Below are 27,688 nucleotides of genomic sequence, written 5' to 3'. Positions count from 1 at the left end.
GTGAGTGGAAGTTACTGGTGTGGTTTTGTTGTCGCTTCTTGTTTTCCTAAGGAATTTGGAATCTGAGCAGGGAAGTCGCCTGTTCTTTAAACTAGCAGTAGAACAAGAAAGAATACACCCATCCTTCTGGGGGATAAAAAAATAAAGTTATTCTAGCTGGAATGCACCTCCCCAAAAGAGATAGATAAAATCACCAACCAAGAATTTAAACGAGAAGTATTATTTATCTCTTACTATTGGCCCGTACTGTCCTAAATATTGATAGTGATGAAGGGAACAATTGTGCAAAAGGAGTATTGAAACACATGGAGTTCATAAATGGTCTCTTCTCTCAAGAAGTTTACAGTCTAACTCAAAATTGTTGTATTTTAAGCATGTTTGGAAGTATTTAATTTTTTGCCTCATTGTTATTTGTCATTCTAAAAGTTACTGCTATAATGGCTACAGAAACTGTGGTTCCTGAGTTTTCTGACATAGAACCAATATATTGTTATATGTTACATATTATTTTGCCTTTTCATATAAATACATTAACAAATTACCAAAATGTAGGGGCTATTGCTAAGCCATCTGCTTTAATTTGGGTTTATAAAATATGATCACTAGAACTATGCCCCAGGTTTTTAAGGGTGCCTATCCAATTTACATTTTTCAGTCAAAAAGTAATGTCTCCAAATAAAACAGCATCAATAGCTTTCCAACAGCCAGTATTAGAAGGAGAACTCCATGGTCAGTCATTCCAGTCTAGGTTGTATCTTCACCCAGAATTGTTTCATGTTTGAAATCTTCAACTTCAAACCAATAATCAAATTATTTTCTATTCATCTAACTTCACTACCTCCTCTCCCATTACCATCTCTGAGTCTGTATGGGTGCTGCTGAGTTTCCATTGTCTCCTGTTTCTTCTGGGTTTCCGTGCAGGACTGCATGGTCAATGGCTTTTAACATCTCTCACATCAGTGTCCTTTCACATTCCTTCATCCTCCTCCCACACCTGTGCTGTTCATCCTCAACCCTGTGTCAGTTCATGATCTGTTTCCTCTGTAACTGAGTAGGCAGAAAAAAATCTCATCGCTGTGTTGATGACAGTGTGGCAAATTCATGTATTTTTTGACCTGGCTATTCTACTTGTTCTTACTTTTTAAATTCATTTCCTATGGAAATGCTGTTAACCTTTTTCATTCTCTTCAAGTCTTCCTCTTTATTCTCAAAAAATCATATTTCAGAGATAACTTTGCCTCTTCTTTCACATAAAAAATAGAGGCTACATGCAATGGCTCATGCCTATAATTTTAGCACTTTGGGAGGCTGAGGCGGGTGGATCACCTGAGGTCAGGAGTTCAAGACCAGCCTGGCCAACATGGTGAAACCCCATCTCTACTAAAAATACAAAAATTAGCCTGGGGTGGTGGCACGCTCCTGTAGTCCCAGTTACTCAGGAGGCTGAGGCAGGAGAATTGCTTGAACCCGGGAGGCAGAGGTTGTAGTGAGCTGAGATCACACCACTGTACTCCAGCCTGGGCGACACAGCAAGACTCTCTCTCAAAGAAAAAAAAAAGAAAAGAAAAAAAAGAAAACCATCAGGTTTGATCCTTTTCAGTCTTCTTACTGCAACTTGCCAATATTTATAGGTCATCACTTCACTCTTCAAGACCTAGCTCAAAAGCCATCCCTTTGTTGTGGCCACCCTGGATCATTCTTTTCCTCTGTCAGTCACATTGTGAATATAATCACTATCAAAATGACAGATATTTTAGGAATGTATTTCAAATTTCCTGCTTTCTACCAAATATCTCTTAATTTTTAGTTCAGGAAATGTAGCCTATAATACTTGTTATAATTTTTAGAGGTTAACTTTTAAAATAAGGTAATACATTCATATTATTCAAAATTCACCAGGCACAAAGATAAATTAGTGACCATTCTTACACTCTTGGGCTTAACTACACAGTTTCTTGTGTATTTTCTAAAGATATTAATGTAATATGTAAGTAATTAATCTTGCATCTTCCCCTGTGCCCATACTTTTTGCATACATACATAGTATATTATAGTATGTACGTATCACTATACTGTACTGATATACACCCATCACTTAACAATAGGTACTAGAAATTATTCCAAATCCATACATAAAGTATTACCTCTTTCTACTTTATAGATACATAGTATAGATTAGAGACTGCCACAAATTCCTGGCCACTTCTCTAATTAAGAGGTAGAGTCCACTTTTCTCCCGTTGTATCTGGGCTGGCTCTGAAACTTATTTTTCTCTATAGAATGAGGTAGCAATGATGCTGTATAATTTCTGAGATCTACAGCTTTTGAGATCTTAAGATATCTACAACTTTATGTCCTGAGAAAACTCTCTGTTGGAAGCTAGCCACCACGCTGGAAGAAGCCCAAGCTATGAAGAGAGGCCACATGGAAGAAAGCTAATGCTAAAACCCTCCAGTTCAACAATCCACGCTGATTTCCCGTCCAACAGCCAGCACCAACTAACAGGCATGTGAGGGAGCCATCTTGGATATTCCAGCTGATTTAACTCTCCAGATGACCCTGTGATGACCCTAGCGGACATCACACAGAACAGAACTTCTCAACTAAGCCCAGTCACCCATGGAATTGTGAGAGAAAATAAATAATTGTTATTGTTTTAAGCCACTATGTTTTGGGTAGTTTGTGACTATCAATAGATAACCAAAACACATAGTAATCCGTCATGTGGGTATATGTTGTTTTATTTAACCCAACCTCTACTGATGGACATTCAGGTTGTTTCTCCTCTTTTGCTATTATAAACAATGTTGTAATTAATAATGATGTAAATATGTCACTTTTCATGTGTGACTGTATCTGTGGGATGAGTTCCTAAAATTAGAATTTCCGGATATAAGAGAATATGCACCTACAGTTTTGATAGATATTACAAAATGGTTATCTGGGAGATTTCACTAACCTACATACTTCCAGCAGTAATATATGAAGTCACTATTCTCCTACACCTTGACTAATACTATGTTATTAAACTTTCTGATTTTTGCTAATCTAATTGGTAGAAAATGGTATAACTCTAATTTGTATTTCCATTTTTAAAATAACGTTGATCATATTTTAATATATTTAAGAGCCATTTGTATTTTCTTTTTTCTAAATAGTCTATGTTCTTTGCTCGGGTTCTATTGGGATGTTGGTTTTTTAAAAAATTGATTTATAAAAACTCTTTAGGGAGTTTAATCATTGATTTATGAGTGGCAAACATTTTTTCTCAGTTTGTCATTTTTCTTTTGGCTTTACTTAGAGTAATATTTGCCATGCATAACTTTTTACTTTTATGTTGTCAAATTTATCAAAATTTTAACTACTTTGATAGTTAGAAATTCTGCCTTGGATTCTTCTAACACTTTTTCTTCACATTTAAATTTTGTTGTATCTTTTAACACTTAAATCTTCTCTGAGATATGAATTTCCTTTTTTAGGTCATTTTCTGTTATATTTAATTATGTTTCAAATCTTGCCTACTGCCTGTGTGCTTCTCAAGGGCAGGAAACCTGTCTTTTTCATGGCTGTGTCCTGAAAACCTAGCACAATGGATCATATATAAAACACTCTCAATAAGTATTGATACCATATGAAATAAACTTTAGGCCTGCACTGGGTTCCAAAGATAAAGCCACTCTTTCTGACATCATCTGGGAGGAATTTGTTGACCACGAACAAAGAAGCTACATTTTGAACAAGCATGTTTGAAACTCTAGAACTTAAGGCTCAGCAATACAGAAATATTTTTGAGTCTTTTTTCTCCAGCTATATTTACTGTCTACCATGTGTGACTTCTCTCTCTTCTGATGCTAATTAATTAATACCCCACATGCCAAACCCTTATTTACCACCCTGCACACACAGATCTCCATTAGAAGTCTGGAATGTTGATGGTTGGGTAGGTATTTTAACCTAGCTTAACCTCTATCACAATAATTAATTTTAATTGCTTTTCATCTTGGTTACGTGATCCCCCAACTCCATGGAAATGATATAACCTTGTAAAAAATAAAAAATAATAATAAAAACCTTGACATGAGCTTCTTAAAGAAACAGACGTGAGATTTGACTTGAGCATTCAGTAACCAAAGGTATAAGATACTCAAAACAAAGGAAATGTGGTGCTTTCACTGCTTGTTTTTAGTGCTGCCACTTCTCTCCCAAGGAATGTCGCTGCCTTAAACTCTGTTCTGTGGCAGATACTTCCTGCCCCTATACATCACCTTCGGATGTACTAAATGATCAAGATCTTTACCATCTGGCCACTCCTCTAGCTCTAGTGTTCCAAATGGCTTACATTTTTAATGGTTCTTTGTGATCTCCCTGATACAGAAATACAGGTATGCAAGGACATGTGCACTCATAAAGAGTCTATCTTCCTTCTTTGCATTCCTGTGTGCTTTAGCCAGAAGAGATGTTTTAGGATGGTGGTACAGTGAGAAATTTATGAAACAAGGGCCACTGGGCCACTGAGATGACTATTTATGGTTAAGTGGAATCCAAAAGGATGATATGGGGTATCTCTTTCTTTACAAGTAGTAGCCACTGCCATTGAACAAATATTTAAATAATACAAACAATTGTTAACAATTATTTAGCTCCTCTTAAATGAGTCACGTGTCCCCTTTCCATGTATAAAAACTGTATTTATACTTTGTGTTTCCCTTGTGCTACTCAAAAGATCACAATAAAAACATTCTCTTGAAAAATTTACTTAGTTTATTTCACTGACTTAAAAAAAAATTTTTTTTACTGCATTTTATGCTAGATTCACACATTTCACATGGTGGTTGAACATATAAGGAAAGATATATTTTTACCACGGCTTGATAACATTTCTTCAAGATGCTATCCTCACAACAGATTATATTTATTCAGAAAATTTGAAGCCATCTATTTGAAATTACCTCTAGTAGTTTGTTAAAATGTAACAGATCCATTTATAGACTTTTAAAAGATGGAATTTTTATAAAGGTACAGTTGTTTGTTTGTTTGTTTGTTTTTTAGACGAAGTCTTGTTCTGTCACCAGGCTGGAGTGCAATGGCACCATCTTGGCTCACTGTAATCTCCACCTCCTGGGTTCAAGCGATTCTCCTGCTTCAGCCTTCCGAGTAGCTGAGATTACAGGCGCGTGCCACCACACCCAGCTAATTTTTGTAAAGATGGGATTTCACCATGTTGGCCAGGATGGTCTTGATCTCCTGACCCATTGATCCGCCCACCTCAACCTCTCAAAGTGCTGGGATTACAGGCGTGAGCCACCACGCCTGGCCAAAGGTACAGTTATATGTCAGTTATACAATAGATTCCCAATAGGGTAAGACCCTGGGGGAGTAACATCACTAGAATCCGATGTGTCCATCTCAAATAGTTTTTTACTGAATTGATTATGTCTCAATAATATTGTGGAATCTTGATAAAAACTTACTTGGCTAAAGTATACCATTAATATGACAATATTCTATAATAAATAAACAATGGTATTTACCATATTACCTTTACTATGTGTATTTGTATCCAAAACACACTCATTTATACCATATCAAGGCATAGCAACTCCAGCTTGTTTGAAGAACATTACTTGATAAACAGCAACGAAGACAGAAGAGTTGATGGAAATTCTGATATTACTACCACCTCCTTCCCCTACTACTGCCCTTGTAAAACACAGAAATAGTTTGTTCATGTGACCAAATTGAAGTCTTCTTTCACTCAGGAATATAGAGTATCCAACATGCATTGTGGTGCTTTAAAGATGGTCAAAATTCTTTGACATTATCTCATCAAGAGGTGGTGTCAATGTCCTTCTTTCCCAGAATCTGGGTGGGCTCAGAGACTGCTTTGACCAATAAAGCATAGTGGAAGTAAAGCTGTGCCAGTGTCTCGGGCTCAGGCTGAAAGAGACTGGCAGCTTTCACTTCCTGTCTTTTGAAAGTCTCTTGAAACTTCGGACCTGGGGGAAGCCAGCTGCCGAGTGAGAAGTCTGACCATCCGGAGATGGCGGTGAGTATAGAGAATTTCTGCTAGGTCTCCTGTGTTTCAGCCATCCCAGCCCAGGCACCACGACACATTATCAAAGGACTATCTTGGACCTTCTCATCCCAGCAAACATCCAATGGAGAAGAATGAAGACCCCAGACATATGATCCCACTCTAGCCATCCCAGGAGCCCCCAGCTATCCAAACAACTACAGCTGTGGCCACAAACATCGTGTATCAGGGACGAACTCTCTGCTTATGGCTGCTCTAATCCTTGACCTACAGAATCATGAAATTTGTGGATACGGTCATGATCTTGATTTTGGCGATCGTTTCACAGGTGTGTACCTATGTATGCTTATCAAAGTGTGCACTTTAAAATGTGCAGTTTATTATATGTCAATTATATATAAAGCTGTTCAAAAATTTAAAAATAATTGTTGTTTTATACCACTGAGTTTTCAGGTGGTTTGTAATATGACAATAGATAACCTGAACATGCACTTCCTATGTTTTATGTTTATTTCTTCCTGATATTTATTAAAATAAAAATATTATTAACATACAAACTTGGCATATAAAACTTTACTAGGTATATTAAGTACTTTTTTTGCAATATTCAATTTGTTTTTATTAAATGTCTATAATCTAGACTATAGATTATACAGTCTAGATTATAATCTAATCTATTATATTAGATATAATAGGTTAAATGAGTTGGCTTTAAAAAATCACATTATGGATTATTATTGATAATTTTAGTATTGTTTTTTACTGAAGTGAATTTCTTACCAGAACAGATTCTAGGCATTTGCACATTCACTCTTAAGTTTCTAGATCCAAGTCCATTCCCTAGAACATATTAGATATTCAACAGGTGTTTGGTAAAAACATAAATGAAATATGGAATAAAATCTAAACCTTTTCTTTTGTTTTAATATCTTTATCTAGTATATCTTAGTTTAAATGTATTGCAAATGATTTCAGGACACCAGTGTCTACCTCAGCTAGATTGCTCTCAAGTTTTAGTTTAATATTCAACCAAAAACGCACATTATAAAACAATGTACCTTCTTTTACAAAAAGTTTGCATGTGATGGAGCCAGGTCCCTTTGAGTCCAGCACCTAAGTGTCTAATCACTAATTCATCCTCGTGACCCCATCAGGAAATAACATGACCACAAGTCTAACCGACAGGAATGAGACCTACAGAAGAACAAAAAAGGAAAAGTTAATAATCTTTTTTCTGTCCATTTTCTTCTTTATTGTAGGTCAGATGTACGTGATGGTTACCATTATAACTACATACTATGAAAGATTAATCAGTGGAAAAAAACAAGTTAAAGACACACAAAAAACTTCAGAGAATCAACTTCTGGTCAAAAAAGTCCTCCTTTAGCCAACTCTAAACCTCATTCAACCATTATTCTCCATAGTCTTAGAAAGCATTCAGAAGACATAATATTTTTTAAGGACTTCAAGCAGCAAATGGCAGAAGTGACAAGAATTGAAAATAGAGGAAAATTTTGTTTTGTTTAAAGAATTCTAATTTTAATGATGGGAAGTATGCATCCATATTTATGCCAGATTCATATATATGAAATATATATATATATATTTCATGTAAATGTACTTTTGCTAACGAAATAGGAATTCAGGACAATAAGAAGGTCTAGAGGAAGCACCCTTTATGAGTAATTGGTTTCAATGTTCGTATTCTTGATCTAAACAATAAAAAAATCAAAACTCTGCATTTTCTCAATGAATATGTTTTTCTCTGTGTTTTAAGTCTCAAGAAGTTATGGTAGAAATGCTTTACAGAAAATATTTTTCAAGCCCGGCATGGTGGCTCACGCCTGTAATCCCAGCACTTTGGGAGACTGAGGCAGGCAGATCACTTGAGGTCAGGAGTTCAAGACCAGTCTTTCCAACATGGTGAGAACTTGTCTCTACTAAAAATAAAAAAAAAAATTAGCCTGGCATGGTGATGCACACCTGTAATCCCAGCTACTTGGGAGGCCGAGGCATGAGAATCACTTGAACCCAGGAGGTGGAGGTTGCAGTGGGCTGAGATGGCACCACTGCACTACAGCCTGGGTGACAGAGCAAGTAAGACTCTGTCTCAAGGAAAAAAAAATTTTTTTCATATGATAATACTACAGCTAGAAAGCTAGAATTCTTTCTTACTGATTGCTATATTAAGTCCTTTCTGTTCACTAAACATTACCAAGCATGAAAAAAATCTTTGTGCTGTGGTAAGAATGCTGAAAAATGTACAATTCAAATCCGGATATATGAATAACAACTTCTCACTATAGTTTGGAAAATAAACTAGTATTGGTATATTTTTTGTTTGTTTTAAATAAACTCATCACTGGAGTTCTAATAAATTTTGCTTCTAGACCATGTGAAAATTTTAAATTAGAAGCTATATAGCAACTAATTTTTAAATTAACATAAAAATTCTCATTTAAAATGTTCTGAAAATTTTTAAACATATGCAGTTGCTGTAATTTAATACATTCCTCTGTCTTCTACTGTCACTTAATACATTTCTCTGTCTTTTCTGTATCCCTTGTTTCCCGGCAGCAACTCATGCTTTCAAAATATCAGGAAGCAAATGAGAAAAGGAAAAAAAGACATTCATTGTATATGGTAAGCCAAATAATGAACTAGCTAGATAGTACCGCAGAGACTGGAGGAAAATGGCATTGTTAACATAATTGTTTTTCCAGTTAATAATTAATATTGTATAATCTGACCTTAATCTATAGGCTTCTTTTTCATTATAATCTCACCAGAAGTCCTTAATTCTATTCAAATGTTACCTATTTTAGATGATCTATTGCCTCATCCAATGGTTCCCAGTTTCTCAAATACACTAAAATAAATAGCTCTAGTTGGTGGTTTACTTAGAAAGAAATGTTACCCCGTGGTCACTTAAATCCAACATCCTCAAAAATTCTTTTTTTATATAAAGCTGTGAAGTAATCCTGCCAAAGGACACTTTGGGCTCTGCAGTGAGTATAATTTTTCCTTAAAAATTGCCAATTTCTTGATCTATATTCTATGATAAAAGTTTTAATATTTTGCTAAGTTAATTAGTATTGCCTATTGACCAACATGTTCTATTTAGTGTACTGCTTCACCAAGTGCCAACATATATGTCTCCAGTGACTGCTGATGGCTGAGTCTCCTTATGTTAGTAAATTTCTAAACATTTTTCTTAGTACATGGAGTAATGTGTTATGTTGATCAATGTTTGATGACACTTAAATGTAACTACATTGCAGTAATTCGAAGGTAAGAAAAAGTTGCCATGACTCCCATTTCTTTGAAATTGTGTACAATGAAAGGCTTCTCAGCATGATACCCCAACTAAAATTTAGGCGTGTGACAGCACTTATAAGTAAATCCATTTTATTTGAGTAAATATTGAGTTCCATTTACCTTTTAGCAAATTCCCAAGTATCATCTCCATAAATTTAAACTGATTTTACTTACTGAGTTCTATTATTAACTTTAAAAGACAATCTACTTTGGATCATTTTGAGCATCACATATTGCTTACATAAAATAAGTTTAAATCTGAGTCAATAATGATACTAAGCAAACAAATAAAATCATTGGTCACTGTATTAAGTCTGTTTTCATGCTGTTGATAAAGACATACCCATGACTGGGCAATTTACAAAAGAAAGGTTTAATTGGACTTACAGTTCCACGTGTGGCTGGGGAAGCCTCACAATCATGGTGGAAGGCGAAAGGCACATCTCACATGATAGCAGACAAGGGAAAAGAGCTTGTGCTGGGGAACTCCTTTTTTAAAACCATCAGATCTCGTGAGACTTATCCACTATCAGCACGGGAAAGACCTTCCCCCATGATTCAATTACCTTCCACCAGTCCATCACATAATACATGGGAATTCAAGATGAGATTTGGGTGGGGACACAGCAAAACCATATCAGTCACCTTTGGAGAATACTAGAGAATTAACTATTCTGAAAATCAGTAAATAAAGGGAAAGAAACAAACATTTTTTCTGTCTTTCCATAAAAAATTGTACTTTGAACAACCAAATGGGTGATAATGAAAGAAAGTTCCTCTTTATAAAAGTAACTGAAGAGGCCAGGTGTGGTGGCTCATGCCTGTAATCCCAGCACTTTGGGAGGCTGCGATGGGCAGATCACTTGAGCCCAGAAGTTTGAGACCAGCCTGTGCAACATATCTAGACCCTGTCTTTAAAAAGAAAGAAAAAATTTAAAACAGTAACTGAGCATCAGCTATTGTGGGCACACTGCCTATGGGTAGCCCTGCTCCACAAGGAGCAGTTAAAAAAAAAAGTAACTGAGTAGATAAATGAGAAAGGAATGATAATTACAATAACAAGATGTGGCAATCCTGATTTAATTAATGAATCTAAGCAAAAAGCAATGACTTTGAATAGAACACAGAAAAGAAACAACTAAATATTATGTGCCTCCTGGTTGAAATATACACTATTATCTATGATTTCATCTTTTGAACCTGAATCTGATCAAGCCTCTAGATCTATTCATCAATTTATATAAAGCACAAGAGACACAGAAAAGACAAAGGAATGTACTAAACTACAGCATGAGGTACAATCAGCAAAATTCATACCATGGAAACTATAGAACAAACAATTTAGTTTCTTGCAGAAATAAATTGCAAGGGAAAAATAAAGACATGGTTAAAGACACTTCGGAGATATGCTTACCAGATGCAATTTATGGATGTGTATTAGCGTTCTCCAGAGAAACAGAACCAAGAGGATATATATATGGGTATATAAGAGGGAATTTGTTACGGAAGCCAGCTCACATGATTATGGAGGGTGAGAAGTTCCACAGCATCCCATCTGCAAGCTGTACAACCAAGGAAGCCAATGTTGTAATTCAGTCTGAGTCCGAAGGCCAGAGAAACTGGGGCCATTGGTGTAATCTTGGAGTCTGAAAGCTCAATGAAGTCAGGAGAAGATGGATGTCCCAGCCCCAAGAGGGAGAGAATTTGCCCTTCTCTTTTTCTTCTATTGGAACCCTTAACAGATTGGATGATGCCTGTCCATATTGATGAGGGTGGTTCTTCTCTACTCAGTTTACTGCTTCAAATGCTAGTCTCTTCTGAAAATTCTCTCACAGACCCACCCAGAAATGTTTTACCAGCTATCTGGCTATCCCTTAACCCAGTCAAGTTGACACATAAAATTAACCATCACAGAATGTTATTTGGATTCAGATTTTAATCAACAAAGTGTGAAAAAATAATAATATTATTGGAGAAATTTGTGTGTTGGCTGGATATTTAATGATGACAAGAAAGTTTTCATTTTTGCAGGTGTGCTAATGGTATTGTGGGTTTTGTTGAGTCTTTATCTTCTAAAAATACTTCCTAAAATAGTTACAGAAGAAAAGATTTATAATCTGAAATTTGCTTCCAAATTATCCAAGAGTCTGGTGTTGGGGTTGGGGACTGAGTGGAAGTACAGACAAGGCAATCTTGGCCATGGGTTCATGCCCAAATTTCTTATTCTTATTATAAGGACACCAATCAGATTAGATCATGGCCCACTCTAATGGCCTGATTTTAACTTAATCACCTTTAAAGTTCTCTTTCCAAATACAGTCACATTCTGAGGTACTGGGGGTTAAGGCATTAGTGGGAATTTGTGGGGACATAATTCAGTTCATAACAAGTCCATTCAGAATCTTGCTCTGTTTATTTGTGATATCAATGCCATATAAACTGCTTAAAATGGTTACCTTCAATATTGGCTCAAAAGCTAAACTTTGTAAGCTCCTGGCATTAATCACCATGCTATACTTTGCAAAGTCCACAGCCCAACAATCCTAACCACTCCTTCACTTTCAGACTAATTCTATAGTTCTATTTTCTCCAATATGGTAGTCACACATGAACTAGTAAACACTTGAAATGTGGCTGATCCAAACTGAGATGTGTTGTAAGTATACATTACACTGGATTTCAAAGACTTAGCAAGAAAAAAAGAAAGATATCTCGTTACTAGTTTTTGTATTGATTACATGTTGAAATGATAGTTTGGATATACTAAATTAGATTATTAAAGTTAATTTCAGCTGTTCCTTCTTCCTTAAAAAAATATGGCTAGTAAATAACTTTAAAATTATGTGCTCACTTTATATTTCTATTGGATGGCACTTTTCAAAAATACAGGTACCTGTCATTTGACCTAAGATTCGCTTCAAAGACTTTCTTTGACTTCCAATTTATAACTCTCCCCAATAATCCCTTTCCTTTTTGCACCACACATTTAATAACCTAGGTGCAGAATTCTAGCGCTATATACAGTCCTTAATTCACATTTCAAACCTGAAGAACATGTGCCTACTTCTTAGGCAGGCAACATGTAATGCTAACTGAAAAAATGCCACTGAAATTTGTTATATTTATTGAAATCCTAAGTGATGGATAGTTCTGTTGCCTTTTACCATTTCCAAGGAAAAAGAGAAGCTATAATAATAGCAATTGACAAAGATACTCTCATTTTTCCTTTACCAGTGGTACTAGATATTCTCAGGTTGCCACAGTGGCTTACACCTGTAATCTCAACACTTTGGGAGGCCAGTGTGGGAGGATCACTTGAGTCCAGGAGTTCAAGACCCCATCTCTACAAAAAAATAAAAAAATTGGCTGGGTATGGTGGTACACGCCTGTAATCGCAGCTACTTTGGAGGCTGAGGTGGGAGGATCACTTGAGTCTCAGAGGTCGAGGCAGCAGTGAGCCATGATTGCACCACTGCACTCTGGCCTGGGCGATAGAGTGAGACTCTATTTCAAAAATAAATAAATAAATAATGTAAAAAAGATACTCTCATATTTCATTTATAAACAACACTAGAAAAAGTCTTATGCCCCAATTTTACCAAAAACTAGAACTGGGCTTATACAGATTTCTAGAAATTTTTGCAATACTTACATATTTGCAGCTGCTAAATTTTGTGACAAAGATAAATACTTCATTTTGCTTAAAAGTTGATGCTGAGAGGAGGAATTGTAGTTACGAGTATTTCAGCATCAGTAATTTTTTACTTTTTCAGGAACATAAAATATGATTAACATCCACTGCTTGTATTTCTTGGCAGGCTCAGTTGTATCTTACCCAGATTTTCATTTTAGTACAATTAATCCATACAGGTTTAATTAGGTAGATTTAAATGCTCATCAAATGAGTATACTTATTTGGCAGCACAACAGTGGCTCAAAACCTACAGGATTAAAAACTTTGCATTTTGGCTTATCATCTATATCCCTGAACGATAGTTTCCACAATCATCAAAGTAACCTTTAAGAATTGTCAAGAAATCAAATAATGAAAATGTCAGTTTTAAAAATAATTTTAAGGCATTGAAATAGGAAAAAAAAGGTTTTTGGAGTGTCAAGTTTTTATCAAGACTCCTTGTAATTAGATCTCTTTTTCACATCCTTAATTTTGATTGTCTCCTGTAAAATTATCCTTATTAAGTAAAGTCAACATAGAATCTCAGAATAATTATTTTTATAGTTGAAGTATCCTTCCAAACATTTCCTCAAGCAGTACTTTTGCAGCATTTTGGGGTAATTGGATTACCCGTTTGGAGGATTGAGATGGAGGAAAAAGGGGAGAGGGAGAGTACCCTGTTACAGAGAAAGCAAAATACTACAGAAGTGGATTGCTGAATACCTTGTTCCTTGAATGCACTTCAACACTGCACATTAGTAAGCATTATAAAGAATCAATGCAAACATTAATTTAGCTTTCTCAACATTACAGTCTGTAAATGAAATTCTTTAGATTTAAATTGATTACTATAAAAGGTTTACTTTTTTTCCCTTCTTGTATTTCCAAGGGCATACTATGCCACTTAGCTGTGTATGTAACTTCATTTAGCCTCTATCAAGGACCTGAAACAAAATGCTTATAAAGAATGCTATTTTGTCTTGGCGTGGTGGCTCACGCCTCTAATCCCAGAATTTTGGGAGGCAGAGGTAGGCGGACTGCTTAGGCTGGAAGTTCGAGACCAGCCTGGACAACATGGCAAAACCCCGTCTCTACGAAGAACACAAAAATTAGCTGGGAATGGTGGTGCATGCCTGTAATCCCAGCTATTTGGGAGGCTGAGGCACAAGAATTGCTTGAACCCAGGAGGTTGCAGTGAACTGCACTCCAGCCTGGGCAAGAGTGAGACCCTGTCTCAAAAAAAAAAAAAAAAAAAAAAAAAAAGCTCATATTTTGATACTAGATGGTTGTTAACTTTGTAATGTGGAGTTTGAGACCATAATTACCCCAGAATTCTATAAAGAGTTACACAGTTTATTTTTGAACATTCAAATTTCAAGTCTCATAAGCAAAAATTAAAAAAAATGTTTCATTTACATTTTCAACACCAATCTATAAAGAATTTTCTTTCTTAAGAATGAAATACAACTCTGTAGTCCCAGCTACTCGGGAGGCTGAGGCAGGAGAATGGCGTGAACCCGGGAGGCGGGGCTTGCAGTGAGCCGAGATTGCGCCACTGCACTCCCGCCTGGGCCACAGAGCGAGACTTCGCCTCAAAAAAAAAAAAAAAAAAAAAAAAAGAATGAAATACAACTTATATATCTAAATATGGGGCTTCCCTTACAGTGGTCTTGAAAGGTTTATTCATTAATTTAGTTGATGCTTTTAAGATTCAAAGTATTTTTAGAATTTAACAAGAAATGCCTATTATCCAGAAGACAGTTTTTCTAAATGATGCCAAATCCTCATCTTTTGAGAAAAGGTATGGCTTACAGTAAGTCATTATCACTCAAAGTATTAGGCAAGAGATCAAACTATGTATTATCATTTTTTCTTAAATATGAGCCATAACTATAAATAAGGAGTGATTTCCATATGTCTCTGAAAGAGGAATTTCAGAGAACCTTTTGGGTTGAATAAATTCCAGACAAAAAATTGATCTCTGTTTCACCTACCTACAACTTAAATGAAGAACATATGTAAACAAGTAACACTGAAAAGATTGCTTTTTATAATTCATTAGTGATTGGCATGTTACTAAAGGTAAAATAGAAAAAAAGATAATCTCATCAGTTTTAGTCAACTACACCCAAGTATATCTATTGAATACTTCTAAAATATTGAAAACGTATAGGAAATCCTAAAGTTGTTGAAATTGACACCAAACCTTTTAAAAGTATTTATTTTCCATTTTCAGAATAGCATTCTTGAGTATAATTTAAAAAGAGTGCTGGAACTTGAATCCCCAACAGGGGGGACTGGAACATTTACAGATTAAAAGCATTTTAAAATTCCTGTGTGGCACACTCTACTTTCATAGGATATGGAGAGGGGAAAAAAATGCTCAATTTGCAGTGAATGATTAAAGGGAAGTTAAAATCTAATAGATCTCTTACTTAAATACTTTAAAAAATTTTCAAACTTGACTGAGGCTACATTAAACTATACTCCCCTACCAACTGCTAATCAAGGATCTATCTAAAAAATATGACTGCATGTCCAGGGATGTGTGGTGGCTCATGCCTGTAATCCTAGAACTTTGGGAGGCCGAGGCAGAAGGATCGTTTGAGCCCAGAGTTCAAGACCAGCCTGGGCAACATAGTAAGACACCTGCCTAGAAGTAAATAAATAAACATACATAGATATATATATATGGCTGTGAAAAGTACCTTACTCCAAATCCTTAACTTTAATTGAAAAGATATGTTTATATTCATATGATAAAAAAATTGCGTTGTTTCTCAAATATATTATCAAGTTCTATCATTAAAATTTTTAATTGGCTTGGGGGCATACAACTCACCTTCGATGGATATAATTTTATTTGTTAAATATAATGCCAAGCATATCATTTAAATCTCTTAAACTGAATGCTTACCTTTAACACTTAAGATTTAAAAATTTTCTCTAAAAATATTTGCATTTTAAAATAAAATTTGTAAAAAAATCCTATTTTAGCAGGCTTGATTATATCAACTGGTAAAACTTTATTTTACAAGCAATAGGAATTGGATCAAATGATTATTATAACCCAGAGGAAGTATTTTGTAACCACAGCAAATGCCATTATACATACTGCCAATACAGATTTAATAGACAATACTGAACTGTACAAGAGTTATTTATTTTTCCTTAATCTCAAAGCTATTTTTAGTAATACAAAAAAGCCATATTAACATTTTTTTCCGTTAGAAAACATGATGTACAAAACTTTGGATGAAAAGATACGTCAAATTTCATTTAATCACTTGGAGGAAAATCCACCAACTCCATCAATACCACCCAAAGTGTTTTAGGCAGTGAATAAAATCAAAATAATGCATCTTAATAAACTCCAGCTGTTAAAAGAACAAACTTAGCAATATATAACAGTTTGCTACACAGGATTTTTGACTATTCACTTTGGGAGTTATTTTTAAAAATCCACTTTTTTACTGAGTCCTACTACATACCAGGCACTGTACTTGGCCATCTAGGTAACTAAGAAAACGTTGGTTAAGATAGGAAAGACCCATAAATCAGTCCTTTGGTTACCAAATTCAATTTTTAACTTTCAAACATCCTCCAAGATCAAGAAACCCTAACTAAAAATACACACCCTTCTAAGTGTTATTTGATTTTATTAGTAGCAAGGGTGTTTGGTAAGGTCATGAACCACTATTTTTGATCCATTATTCCAATTAAGAATGCGTGTCAAAAGCTAATTTGTTATTTTTCTAATGAGTTTAAGATTTGGCATTCAGTTGTTACACATGTGGTTCAATGATTTATCATGAACCCTAAACTGCACACTGCTCAAAAACAGCAAAACAGATGTGCATTAAATGAAATAATGGTTTTTGATGCATATCTTAAATTTCAATCAGTTTAGGGTCTTTTGAAGAAAAAGATATCCAGTTATTGGGTGGCAAAGAGCAGAGGAGGTAAACTAGTAAAGATTATTAATATTCAGTGAAGTATTATTGTCTATCTTATCCTTTGAGTAACAAGATGCTAACACACTTTCAAAAAAAAAAAAAAAAGGATGCTTAAAACTATGCTAAAGGCCCATGAACTGACATCATCCATTCAACACCATTACTTTGTTACATAAACCTGTTTTCTTAAGGTAGAACATATTATGCAATAATTTGGAAATTAGCCAAGCACTAAACAATTACAATAGCAGGTAATACACCATCAATTTTTGAAACACATTTGGTCACATTTCATGACCTATCTGCAGTATGGATTCTATAGACTCTCACTCAGTTTAAAATTTGTTTCTGGACCTGAATGACAAGAGAATGGCTTTATGAAATTTTCTCATAAGACATTTAAATAGTCTTAGGTTCACACCCCTTTTGTTGTAAATGATTTAATCTGACATGCTATATAGCTACAATAAAAATAATTATGTTCAATTCTTAAATGAAAACTAAATGCCAATAAATGGTAACAGATTTGACATGGAATGTTGTAAGATCTTCCTCTACGTAATCTGACACTGCGGATTATGAATTTCAGAGCTTGAAAACTTCAGATTAAGAACCACAATAAAATTTACTCCTGATGGCATGCAAGATCTTCCTAAAAATTAACCTAAGACCTAGAAGTCTCAGCATTATTAGAACATAAAAAAACACAACAAATTTGTACATTTTATTCACATTTATTTTTCGCTTTTAGTGTGCTCACAGAAAATTAGAACACCTTAAGCAGGAGTTTAATAGCAATTTTTGTAAGCAAAGTTACATTCCATCTCTAAGTCAAATTGGTCAAAGCTTCTCCAGTATTTACAAAACATGATAGACAAGATGCTACACAAAACCATTGCATCTGAAGATTTTTTTCCTTTATTCTCAAAGACGACTGGAAAAGAAAGCATTATCTGCTGTAATCAAAAACATACCACAGTATAAACAGTAACCATTCCACTTATCACAGCTTGGTTGAGTTTAAAATTTGTGTTTTAAAAGGTCCAAGATGACTGCAGTTTTACAAAAATGGGCAGGGTGGAAAGTTGCAAACTTCATGTGCTTCTGGATATCAAGATTTGTTTTTATACAATAGTCACAGTTAAAAACACCCTGCTGGTAATACATAATTACACTTTATTAAGGTCATAAACCAGCAATAAACAATAAAGCCTATACAACTTGTAGTTCTACTTAATCACTGACTGGTACAGCTAACATGAGATAAGTGAAAAGTTCCTATGGTTTAAATGAACTCCTAAGACTATGATCATTTTTTTTTTTTAAATCTGGGTATTGGTGTTTTTTCTTTTTTCCTCTTTCCTTCTTAGTCAAGACTTGTAGTGTTGTAAACCTGCCTCACAAAATACATGGTAATAACTTTTCTTAAAAAAAAAAAAAGACAGCCTTTACACCATTTCTAGTGGCACACTATTTTGGCAATGTTATGCACCACTTCAATTTCCCCATTGTGACCCCTATCACTTCATTTGATATCCCTTTTTGACCCACCCATCTCCTTCATATATGGGCATGTCCATAGATTGACAAAGAAAGTTTACATTTTTGAATAAAGATGCAAAGTATGCAAAAACATTAATACTGATGCGAAAAAATAAAAAATAAAAGAGAAACAAGGCAGAGGAAGAAGGTGTTTACGCTCTCCTCGACCTGTTGGAATGGTGGTTAACAGAATGATTTGAGATGGGATCTGTGGGGAGAGGAGAAAAAAAAAAAATTTGGTGCTTAAAAAAAAGTAAAATAAAAAAAGACATCTTTAAAATCAATCCCTGGTTGTAGACAAGTTCTCCAAAACCAGTACCTGGCACCACTCCAACAAACAAACGGGGGAGAAAAGTTCTTCGATTATCTCACAAAAGCTTGCTCTTTTACTCTGCCGCCTCCGCTGGGGGGGCTTCTGGACTGCACTCGGGCTGGGCCTCCTGTGAGGGGGCTGCGCAGGCTGACGAGGCTGCGGCGGCCGCGGGCTCCTCCGCGGGGGCTGCCTCCTGCTCCGGGGGCGCGCCGGACCCGGCGGCGGAGGGGGCCTCGCAGGCGGCGGCGCTGGCCCCGGCCTCCTCGGCCTTTTTCTCCTCCACCTTGCTGGGCTCCTCGGCGGCCTTGGTCTCGTCGCTGGCGGGCGGCTTCTCTGGCGCGACAGCGGCCTCCTGGGGCTTGGCCTCCTGCGGGTCGCCACCCGCCGCCCCCTCCTCGCCCGCTGCCGCCTCCTCGCCCGGCGCCGCTGCCTGCTCCCCGGAGGCCGCGCCCGCCTCGGCGGCGGCCGCAGCTGCGCCCCCGGCAGCCTCGTCCTTGCCGCCTTCGGCAGCGGGCGCCTCAGCCTCACCGCCTTCTCCAGCCTCCTTCTTGTTCTTCTTGAAGGAGAAGCCGCTCAGCTTGAAAGATTTCTTGAAGGAAAAGCGCTTCTTTTTTTTTTTCGGGGTCTCGTTGCTGGGCGAGGGCGTGGCCCCGTCCTCGGCCTTGGGCGAAGACGTCGAGGAGGCGGCCGACGCGGCCTCTCCCTCCGCGGCCGTGGGCGAGCCGAGCTCGGCAGCCTCGCCTTCCGCGGGGGCCTCCTTCTCTACCGGGCTGGCCCCGGCCTCGGGGGCGGCGGCGGCGGCCGGCTCATCTTTCTCGGCCGCGGAGGGCGACGCCGCCCCGCTCCCGGCGGCCGCGGGCTCCTCCTTGTCGGCGGCCGGGGCGCTGCCGTTGGCCTGCAGCTCCTCCTTGGCGCCCGACTCGGCGGCCGCGGGCGAAGCGTCGCCGTTTACCTTCACGTGGCCATTCTCCTAAGGGGCAGAGAAAGCGGGAGCGTCACTGAAGCGGCCGGGGCGCCGCCATTCCCGCCCCCAGCCCTGGACCGGGAGTGCCCCGCTTCCCCCTAAGGCCCCTGTGGCCATCGAGACCCCACCCCCACCGTTGCGGGAAGGGAGGCGCGGGTGGATGCCCAGAAGAGAGCCCCACGAACAAGGAAATGGGCACCGCTGCCTGGAGACCCCCCCAAAACACAACTGTAGCCCCCAAGTACGGCAATGGCCTCCCAGCCATTCAGCAAGTGCCCTAAAGACGAAGTCCGAAACGTAGCAAGCAAAGGCTAACCATGCCAGCCCTCGCTTTATCGGGGGCTTGGGGGAAAAAAGGTGCCACGGACTACTTGACACAGCAAACGCCCTTTGGAAGAAGGCACAGCGCCAGAGCTGGTGGTTCGCGCCTACGTTTCACATCCCTCTTTCGCCCTAAATACATAAAGGCCTCTTCAAAAATACCAGGAATTCCCAGGGGGATCACAGCACTCGAGCCAGGAGCGCCCGCGCGGGGCCCTCCGAGCTCCTGCGCCCACCCAGGCCTTTGGCACCGGCAGGGGGCGCTGCGCCTCCACCGCGCCGCGTTGGGCGCAGGCAGGCGAGGAGGGGCGGAGTCGCCGGGCCACCCCGCCCTGCCCAGCCGGGCCCTGCCCGCAGGCCGAGGCGCCCCCGAGCCCGGATCGCGCAGCCCAACAGTCCGCAAACAAAGCTCAGGTGGTTTCCTGGCCTGCCGGTCGGGCTGAAACCAACAAGGCAGGGGGAAACCCATTATTTCTGAGGTCTCGCCTCTGCTTCCACGCCCACCTTCCCCTGCGATTCTGCGAAGCCTGGGCGCGCCTCGGCGGCTCATTTTGCATTTTTAACGGGTTTAAAGCCTCTTGGCAGACCTCGCTTTCCCCAGTAGGTTAGAGCAGGCGAAGCGACACGATCTCTTCTCTAGGAAAAGAGGCGTGGTGGGTGCCCAGTGTTTGCGAAGCAGCCACACATGGCCGACCTCTCGGGTCCACCCAATCGTGGCTATCTGCCTGGGTCCAGGCAGCGCCGGGCGGCCCCCCGCGGGTGGTCGAGGCGCCACGCACAAGAACAATCCCGACCGAAAGGCACGAACCGCCTCTTTTGGACCATCTGGAAAGGTTCTTAAATGGCCCACGGAGTGTTCCCACCCCACAGATACCATTTAAAAATCAAATGGGTGTGTAATTCCACAGACAGCTACGAATAAAGATTTAGGACAGTGGGAAAGCCTCATCAAAAGGTACCGAAGCCGTCTGTCTGGCCCCAGCCAGCCACCTTTCCAAGAACCCAGGGCACGCCGCCGCGGCATACAATAAGACAGCCCTTCCCTCCTCGCCTTTCTCCACCACCATCCCCATTGCGCCCCCCTTTCCCGACTCCCCCCCTCCCGCCACACACAATCACACCACCAGTTCAGAAATCTCGAAGACAATCCAGCTTCGACAACAAACCCGAGAGCCACCCAAACACCATTGTGCCCCCAAACACAAATGCAACCTGGCTGGGGGCGGGGGAGGAGGGCACCTAGCTAGTCACGTTCTGCCAATCTCCAAACCACGCCATTTTAGACGATTTATCACTCCTTTCCTCCCGTCTACTCAAGAATTCTCCAGGATTCTAAGGAACCACTCCTTTGGTGTGGGGGGAGACCCCGGCTATGAAAAATCCACAATTTAGGCTATCCATTTCCATTCAACTTTCAGACTCGAATCCAGCCACACTCCTCTCCACGAATGAGCCTTGGGAGCCACCAGGAGGGAAGGAGAGAAAGACACCAAATAAATGACCACAACCACAGGTAGAATTTACCTGTCCGTTCGCTTTGGAAGGCGACGAGGCCACAGCCGCCTCCCCAGGCCTCTCCGCGGCGGCTTCTCCCTTCGCTGCGGTCTTGGAGAACTGGGCACCCATGCTGGCTTCTTCAACAAAGAAACTCAACAGATCCAAGAGGGGAAACAAAGAGCCTCGGGTTGGTGTAACGACGGAGCGAGCAGCAGCAGCAGCGGCGGCGGCAACAGCGGCAGCGGCACACACACCGGAGGGAGGGGGGTGGGGGTGGTGGAGAGGACAGAACAGAACCGATTAAATACACTCCGGATAAAAAAATTTTAGTCGAAGAGATCAAAAAGCAGCAGCACAGGAGGGAGGGAAAAAGGGTGGAAAAGTCGAGCACAAAAAAAGGAGCCCAAGTGTAGTTCGAAAAAAAAAGAAGTAATAAAAAAATCCCAGATTTGTAGCCGCACTGTAGACAAGAGGAAAATGGAGAAATCTCCCTGGTTGCTAATAAGATGCGGGGTCCAACGCCCAAGTGCACAGATGAATGGGCTCGCGGGCGCTGACGCGGCCCCCGCGCGCGTCGGCCAATCCGCGCGCCGCACACAAAGCAGGGGGCGGGGTCTGCGCGCCTGGCGAACAATGGAGCCGCGCTTTGCAAACGGTTTGAAAATCAGCCTCAGACCGAGAATTAATGTACTCCAAATAAATAAATCAATTAAAAAATACATGGCACTCGTCTCTCTCTGCTTGAAAATAATAATGCATTTCTTGATTGGCTTGCTTTGTTTGGAATTAATTAACACGGGAGGGGGGTACTTGTGCATGGGGCGGAGAAAGCGTTAACTTGACTCGCATTGACTCTCGTCGGTCTATATCCGTGTGTCTCTCTCTCCACTCGCTCCCCTCCCCCATCTTTCCGTGTGTTTATGTGTATGTGTGTGTATGCGAGTGTTAAAAACAATGGTTGCGATTTGTGTGTTTGCAGCATGTTTTCTTTCTTTCTTTTTCCATATTGGTTTTACAGATAATGCTCAGGGTTTGTTTTTTCAACTGCTGCAATGGTTAAATCGTCCCAAATTGAAAGGTATTTAAACCACGAAGATCGAATTTCATCAAGCGAGATCGCAAGTTAGAATTAGGTCTGTAGGCCAGATGTGGAAAATGCAAAAGCGGCAAACAGCGAAGCCACACTCCCTTCCCTCTCCCACATTGGCATGAAATAAAATATTTTGAGATTGGCCTTGGGCGCTCAACAAATTCCCCCTTCTCTGGCTATTCCCAATTAGTGATTTTTTTTCCCCACAATTCAAAGTGAGAGCCATTTACAGAAGATCGAAACTCTTCGCGTTTTATCACTGTTTTAAATGACATAATTTTCCTCTGTGGTGAAATAAGACACAGCCTCAAGTAGACGAATCCATATTTACAGTTGGGATGTTATTCGCGTCAATATGGATCGTTTTCAGCCTACTGCCAGAATCGAATGGACTCTTTGAACGTGTGAGTGTGTGAGTGCGCACGCAGGCGAATGTGCTCCTGAAAGGAAGGGAGGCAGCAGCAACGATGACATTCTAAACCGGATTGCAGTTCTAAGGAGAAATGTTCTGTATGTTGAGAGATAGCAAGATCCCTGAGCTCTCCAAGTCTAACTTGGGTTAGAGGAAAAGCTTCTATAATGGTACACAGGATACCTCCATCTGTCACTGCACTCCTTGCCACCGAAGTACCAGACGCATTTTGTGCGTGAGAGACAAGGCACTGACTTAAAATATGGGGGGTGAGGGGAACCAAGGAAACAGCTTAATAAGCATCTTCTTCCCAAAGTTTTCACTCGTGGCAAAATCAGACCACCTTTTCTCGTTTACATTTGGTGATCTTGCAAGGAATAATCTTTCGCTTACGAAGGTGAGAAGCAGTCGAGGGAATGGTTCATTTCTCCTGGTGCTGGCTCTGAATTCTCAAACAGTTTTATTTTCTGCTCATTGTAGGGAAATAGGTCACACTCTGAGTGAAAAAGACGGTTGGTTCAAGCCAGTAACTCTTTGTTCAAGCGTTGCTTTAAAAATCACCAAGCTGAACATTGTTACGTGAAGCTTCGTCTTCTCACTGTCCAGTTCCTTCAGATGCATTATTCGACCATGGTCATATTCCCCAGAGCTGATGTAAAGACGTTTCCGTAGAAATGCATCTTGCCAGCAAACGTGTTATTACCCTTAAGAGAGCCCGCTGGCCTGGCCCACGACCCCAGCCGCCAGGATGGACGCAAATCCCTTGTATTAGCAGTTCCAACTTGAAAAGCCAACTGGGCTGATCCGACACCACCATCCAGGCGATTCCCAAAAGCCCATTTAAGGCTGTTGATTTCCCCCCACCCCCAACGTGAATCATGCCCCTTCCTCCGCATCCCCCTCCTATTTTAAATTGGGGTGACTGCTAGCTCGCTTTCAGATTTTCTCCCAGACGCGTCCTTAGCCCTCCATTTGGGGGCTGCTTTTATTGCTCCTTTGTTACCAGGCTGCCGTGTAGCTTTCCCCCCTTTTCTTTCTGGTACGCCTATTTGCCTGGTATCGGCTGGTCTCCCTGGCAACGGCCGGGGAAGATTCGGAGCACTGGGCCGGGGAGGGGGAAGAGGCGGAGCCGGCGCTGGTGGGTGACGGTGGGGGAGACGGGGGCTGGGAGGGGTGGAGGGGAGAGGGGCCGAGTGAGAGACTGGGAGACAGACTGCGAAGCAGATGGCCGCGCGAGGGGGCGGGGTGCGGGCGGGGTGCGGGCGGGGGGACAGTCCCAGCGTCAGGGGCGCAAGGGAGCCAATCAATTCCCGCAGCAGCTCCCGGGCAAAAAAAAAAAAAAAAAAAAAAAAAAAGTGTAAACACATAGATTCCCTCCTCACGAGCGGTCTCGGTCTCTAGTTTACAGTAGAAAGATGATTTCTTTTTGATACGCAAGCGCATTCTACGGTAGCTGGAAAGCCGACAGTCCCCAGCAAGTGGCAGGCGGAGGCTCCTTGGGGGCGCTGCCGGCGGCCGCTGAGGGCTGGGCCACCCTTTCCCCAACCTCCCCCAGCGACTAGCGTCGTCCAAGCAGGGGATTTCTTCAGCTTATAGGGAAGGGGGTCCCGGCGGAGGATGGGTGAGGAAGAACGGGCTGGGAAATGGGAAACGGTTGTGGTTCTTCTTGAAAACCTGCATAATGACAGGGAAGGAAGGCCAAGAACGTGGAACTAGTAGGGAAGCAGTACAGTGCAAGTGTGGCTCCTCAGGAGTTTGGTGTGCTCACACGCAGAGTTAAAGGTTTCAAATAAAGCGCCGAAAGTGTTTATATAAATATGACTAAAGAACCCAAGAGTTCATAGTGAAAATGTAAAACCGGTGTCTGTAACCAAATCAGCAGGAAGAAACGGTCATTTATTTTTTATTTGTACTCCCCTTTCACCCTGCCCTAACATATTTGCAAGATAATAATAATCTGTGTATAGGTTTTTTTTTTTTTTTAGAAAAAAAGAGCAATTTATTTAAGAGACCTGTTATTTTTCTGCAAAATGTTAGCGCTGGAAAGAATTTTAGAGACCATTCCACAAAATCTTGAGGGCCCAGTGTGCCAAACACAATAATCTAGATCTTGTTTTCATATCATTGAACAATATAAACTCAGTCTCTGACCTCAGGGGCTTCCAATTTAGAAGATCATCTAGTGAAGTTGAACTGGAGCACCTGGCTTCCCCCTCTCAACGTTGAAGAAATAGGCACCAGAGCGTTGCCAGATTTCTCAGATGGTAGAGCCACGAATAGAGCTGAGCCCCCTTGATGATTCTGAGTCCTGACTTTTTCCACCACTGCCAGTGCTGCCATCTTCCCTTGATGGCACAGATTCACTCAGTAGGTCAGTCATTCATTCTTAAAGTATTTATTAAGGTCCTCCTAAGTGCGAGGAAAAAGGCTTTAGACATCAGCTTACACCAGGGACAAATATGGACATGGTCTTTCCTCTCATGCAGCTTACATTTGTATTATTATTTCTTAAAACTTCTTAATATGTGAAGAAAGAAAGAAAAACAAGATTAACTGTGTGCTTAAAAAACAATACAAAAGATGACAGCCACTTTGTAGATTCCAAATTAAATACGCCTTTTTCACCTGGAAGCATTCATGCATTCACAACATATGCAATCCCACTGTGCAGGCAGTGTTCTGCTCCATCCTTCATCTTAGATTTTATGCTACTTGAAATTTAATTCCACAGAAATTGATTAGCTTGCAGTGTGGTGGGGAGGAAAACAGACATAGCCCCTCAGTTCATTCGGCAAGCATTTATTGAACTCCTATCATGTAGTGGGCATTTGGGATATGTCAGTGAACAAAACAGACAAGAAATCTTTATAAAGCATACATTCTTGGGTGGGGAGAAAAGCACAAGTTAAAAAAATGTAAGTCAGCAAATTATATGAAATGTTAGAAGTCTGTAAGTGTTGTGGGAGGGGTGGAGGGGTGGAGTGGTGGGGGAAACTAAAGCAAAATAAGGGAGATGGGAGTTCAGGGGAGAGTTGAGATGTAATTCCATATAGGCTGGGAAAGGCCTCAATGAGAAGACAAACTTTGAGCAGATTTGAAGAGGTGAGGGAATTAATAATGCAGATGGCTCACTCAAATGCTTCTAGCCTAACAAGAGAGGGGAGAAGCCAGCATTTAACAATGAGATCACAGACTGAAATATAACTTTAAACCGTCACATGTACTCTTAACGAAAATAGGGAGTACATGTGACCATTTGAAGTCCTATTTTGTGCTATAAGATAGTATAATTTCGTTAGGAGGGTTAAAGAAGGCCTTTTGAAATAAGTAACATTTAAGTGGAAACCTAAAGGAAGAGTAGGCATTAGTCAGGTAAAGAGGTGAAGAGCTGTGTTCAGATGGAGGACATAGCAAAGCCCATGAGGAGGACGAGTTCAGCATGGATTTGGGAGGAAGGTAGAGAGATGAGTTAGAACATATTTTCAGATTCCTATAAAACGTCTCAGTAGAAGAGTGAAGTTCACAGATGTAAGTCTGAAGTTCAAACTACAGTTTTGAATGTAAATACTGATTTGTGATCATTCCACATGAAAATATTTTTAGAAGCCAAGTCACAGGAAAATGCAAAAGATAAGAGATTACAGAATGATGCCCTGAGTAATTTCTGCTCTCAGAGGATCCGTAGAAAAGGAGCCAAGATGGCAAAGAAGACTGAGAAGGAATTCTCAAAGAGTAGACAGAAAGCCAGGAGAGTGTGGGGTCAGGAAAATCAATAAAGACAGTGTTTCAAGGAGGAGTAGTGAGTTTTGTCAAATGCTGTTGAGTGTTCAAATGAAATACTGAGACGTTTCCATTGCATGTTGTAGGACAGAAACTACTGGATACAGGCTCCAGAGCAGTTTTTGTAGTATGTTGAGAGTGGAAGCTGGATTTCATGTGTTGAGGATAAAATGGAAGACGAAGAAGATGATGGCATAGTCACCTCTTTATAAAGCTGGACTCAGTAAAGGTTTAGGGAGACAAGGCAGTAGCTGGAGAGGGCTGGGACAGGTTGAGCATCCCTGATGGGAACATCTGAAATCCAAAATCTGAAATTTTTGAGTGTTAATATGACACCACAAGTGGAAAATTCCACATCTAGCCTCATGTGAGGGGTTATGGTAAAAACACACATACATGACACACAGTTTATTCAGTGTCTCCAAGGAGAAAAAACATCCCCCCAGCCCCTGTCAGCTGCAATATATGTTTTCTTTGCACGTCCAGATTCCCCCATGCAAGCACACCACAAAGGGTACTAAAGTAGTTCAATGTACACAAATTTTTTTCACAATGTACATAAATTTCAATGTACACAAATTTTGTTTCATGCACAATATTATTTAAAATATTGTATGAAATTATATTCAGGCTATGTTTATAAGTATATTTGAAACATAAATAAATGTCGCTTAGACTTGGGTTCTCATCCCCAAGATATCTCATTATGTATATGAAAACATTCCAAAATTCAAAAAAATCTGAAATCTGAAACACTTCTGGTCCCAAGAATTTCAGGTAAGGAATGC

The 27,688-nt window shown here is 40.1% G+C and overlaps 1 protein-coding gene and 1 long non-coding RNA gene across 3 annotated transcripts; both read right to left on the bottom strand.

Annotated features, from left to right (window-relative positions):
* Positions 1–25: 25 nt before the first annotated feature.
* On the bottom strand, positions 26–7,261 carry LOC129534550 (uncharacterized). Its single transcript, XR_008681184.2, has 3 exons — positions 7,093–7,261; positions 854–1,047; positions 26–126 (listed from the first exon to the last, which is right to left on the bottom strand). It is a non-coding gene; the product is annotated as an uncharacterized lncRNA (long non-coding RNA).
* Positions 7,262–16,167: 8,906 nt separating this feature from the next.
* MARCKS (myristoylated alanine rich protein kinase C substrate) lies at positions 16,168–22,175 on the bottom strand. Of its 2 annotated transcripts, none has more exons than XM_031012006.3 (2): positions 21,646–22,175; positions 16,168–19,806 (listed from the first exon to the last, which is right to left on the bottom strand). In XM_031012006.3, exons 1-2 carry the CDS (start codon positions 21,745–21,747, stop codon positions 18,910–18,912), a joined length of 999 nt encoding a protein of 332 aa, XP_030867866.1. In that variant the 5' UTR covers positions 21,748–22,175; the 3' UTR covers positions 16,168–18,909. The 2 variants fall into 2 exon arrangements, with proteins under 2 accessions (XP_030867866.1, XP_030867865.1); XM_031012005.3 differs by lacking the exon at positions 21,646–22,175 and adding an exon at positions 20,117–20,237.
* Positions 22,176–27,688: the final 5,513 nt, after the last annotated feature.

This window comes from Gorilla gorilla, chromosome 5 (assembly GCF_029281585.2).
Source record: "Gorilla gorilla gorilla isolate KB3781 chromosome 5, NHGRI_mGorGor1-v2.1_pri, whole genome shotgun sequence".
Taxonomy (NCBI): domain Eukaryota; kingdom Metazoa; phylum Chordata; class Mammalia; order Primates; family Hominidae; genus Gorilla; species Gorilla gorilla.
The sequence above is the reverse complement of the archived record's forward strand: the minus strand, read 5'-3'. Positions and strand labels throughout refer to the sequence as shown.

Coding starts and splice junctions, on each gene's coding strand:
- MARCKS (XM_031012006.3), bottom strand. CDS start 21,747: ATGGGTGCCCAGTTCTCCAAGACCGCAGCGAAGGGAGAAGCCGCCGCG. Junction 19,807..21,645: donor CTTCCAAAGCGAACGGACAG/GTAAATTCTACC, acceptor TCTGCCCCTTAG/GAGAATGGCCACGTGAAGGT.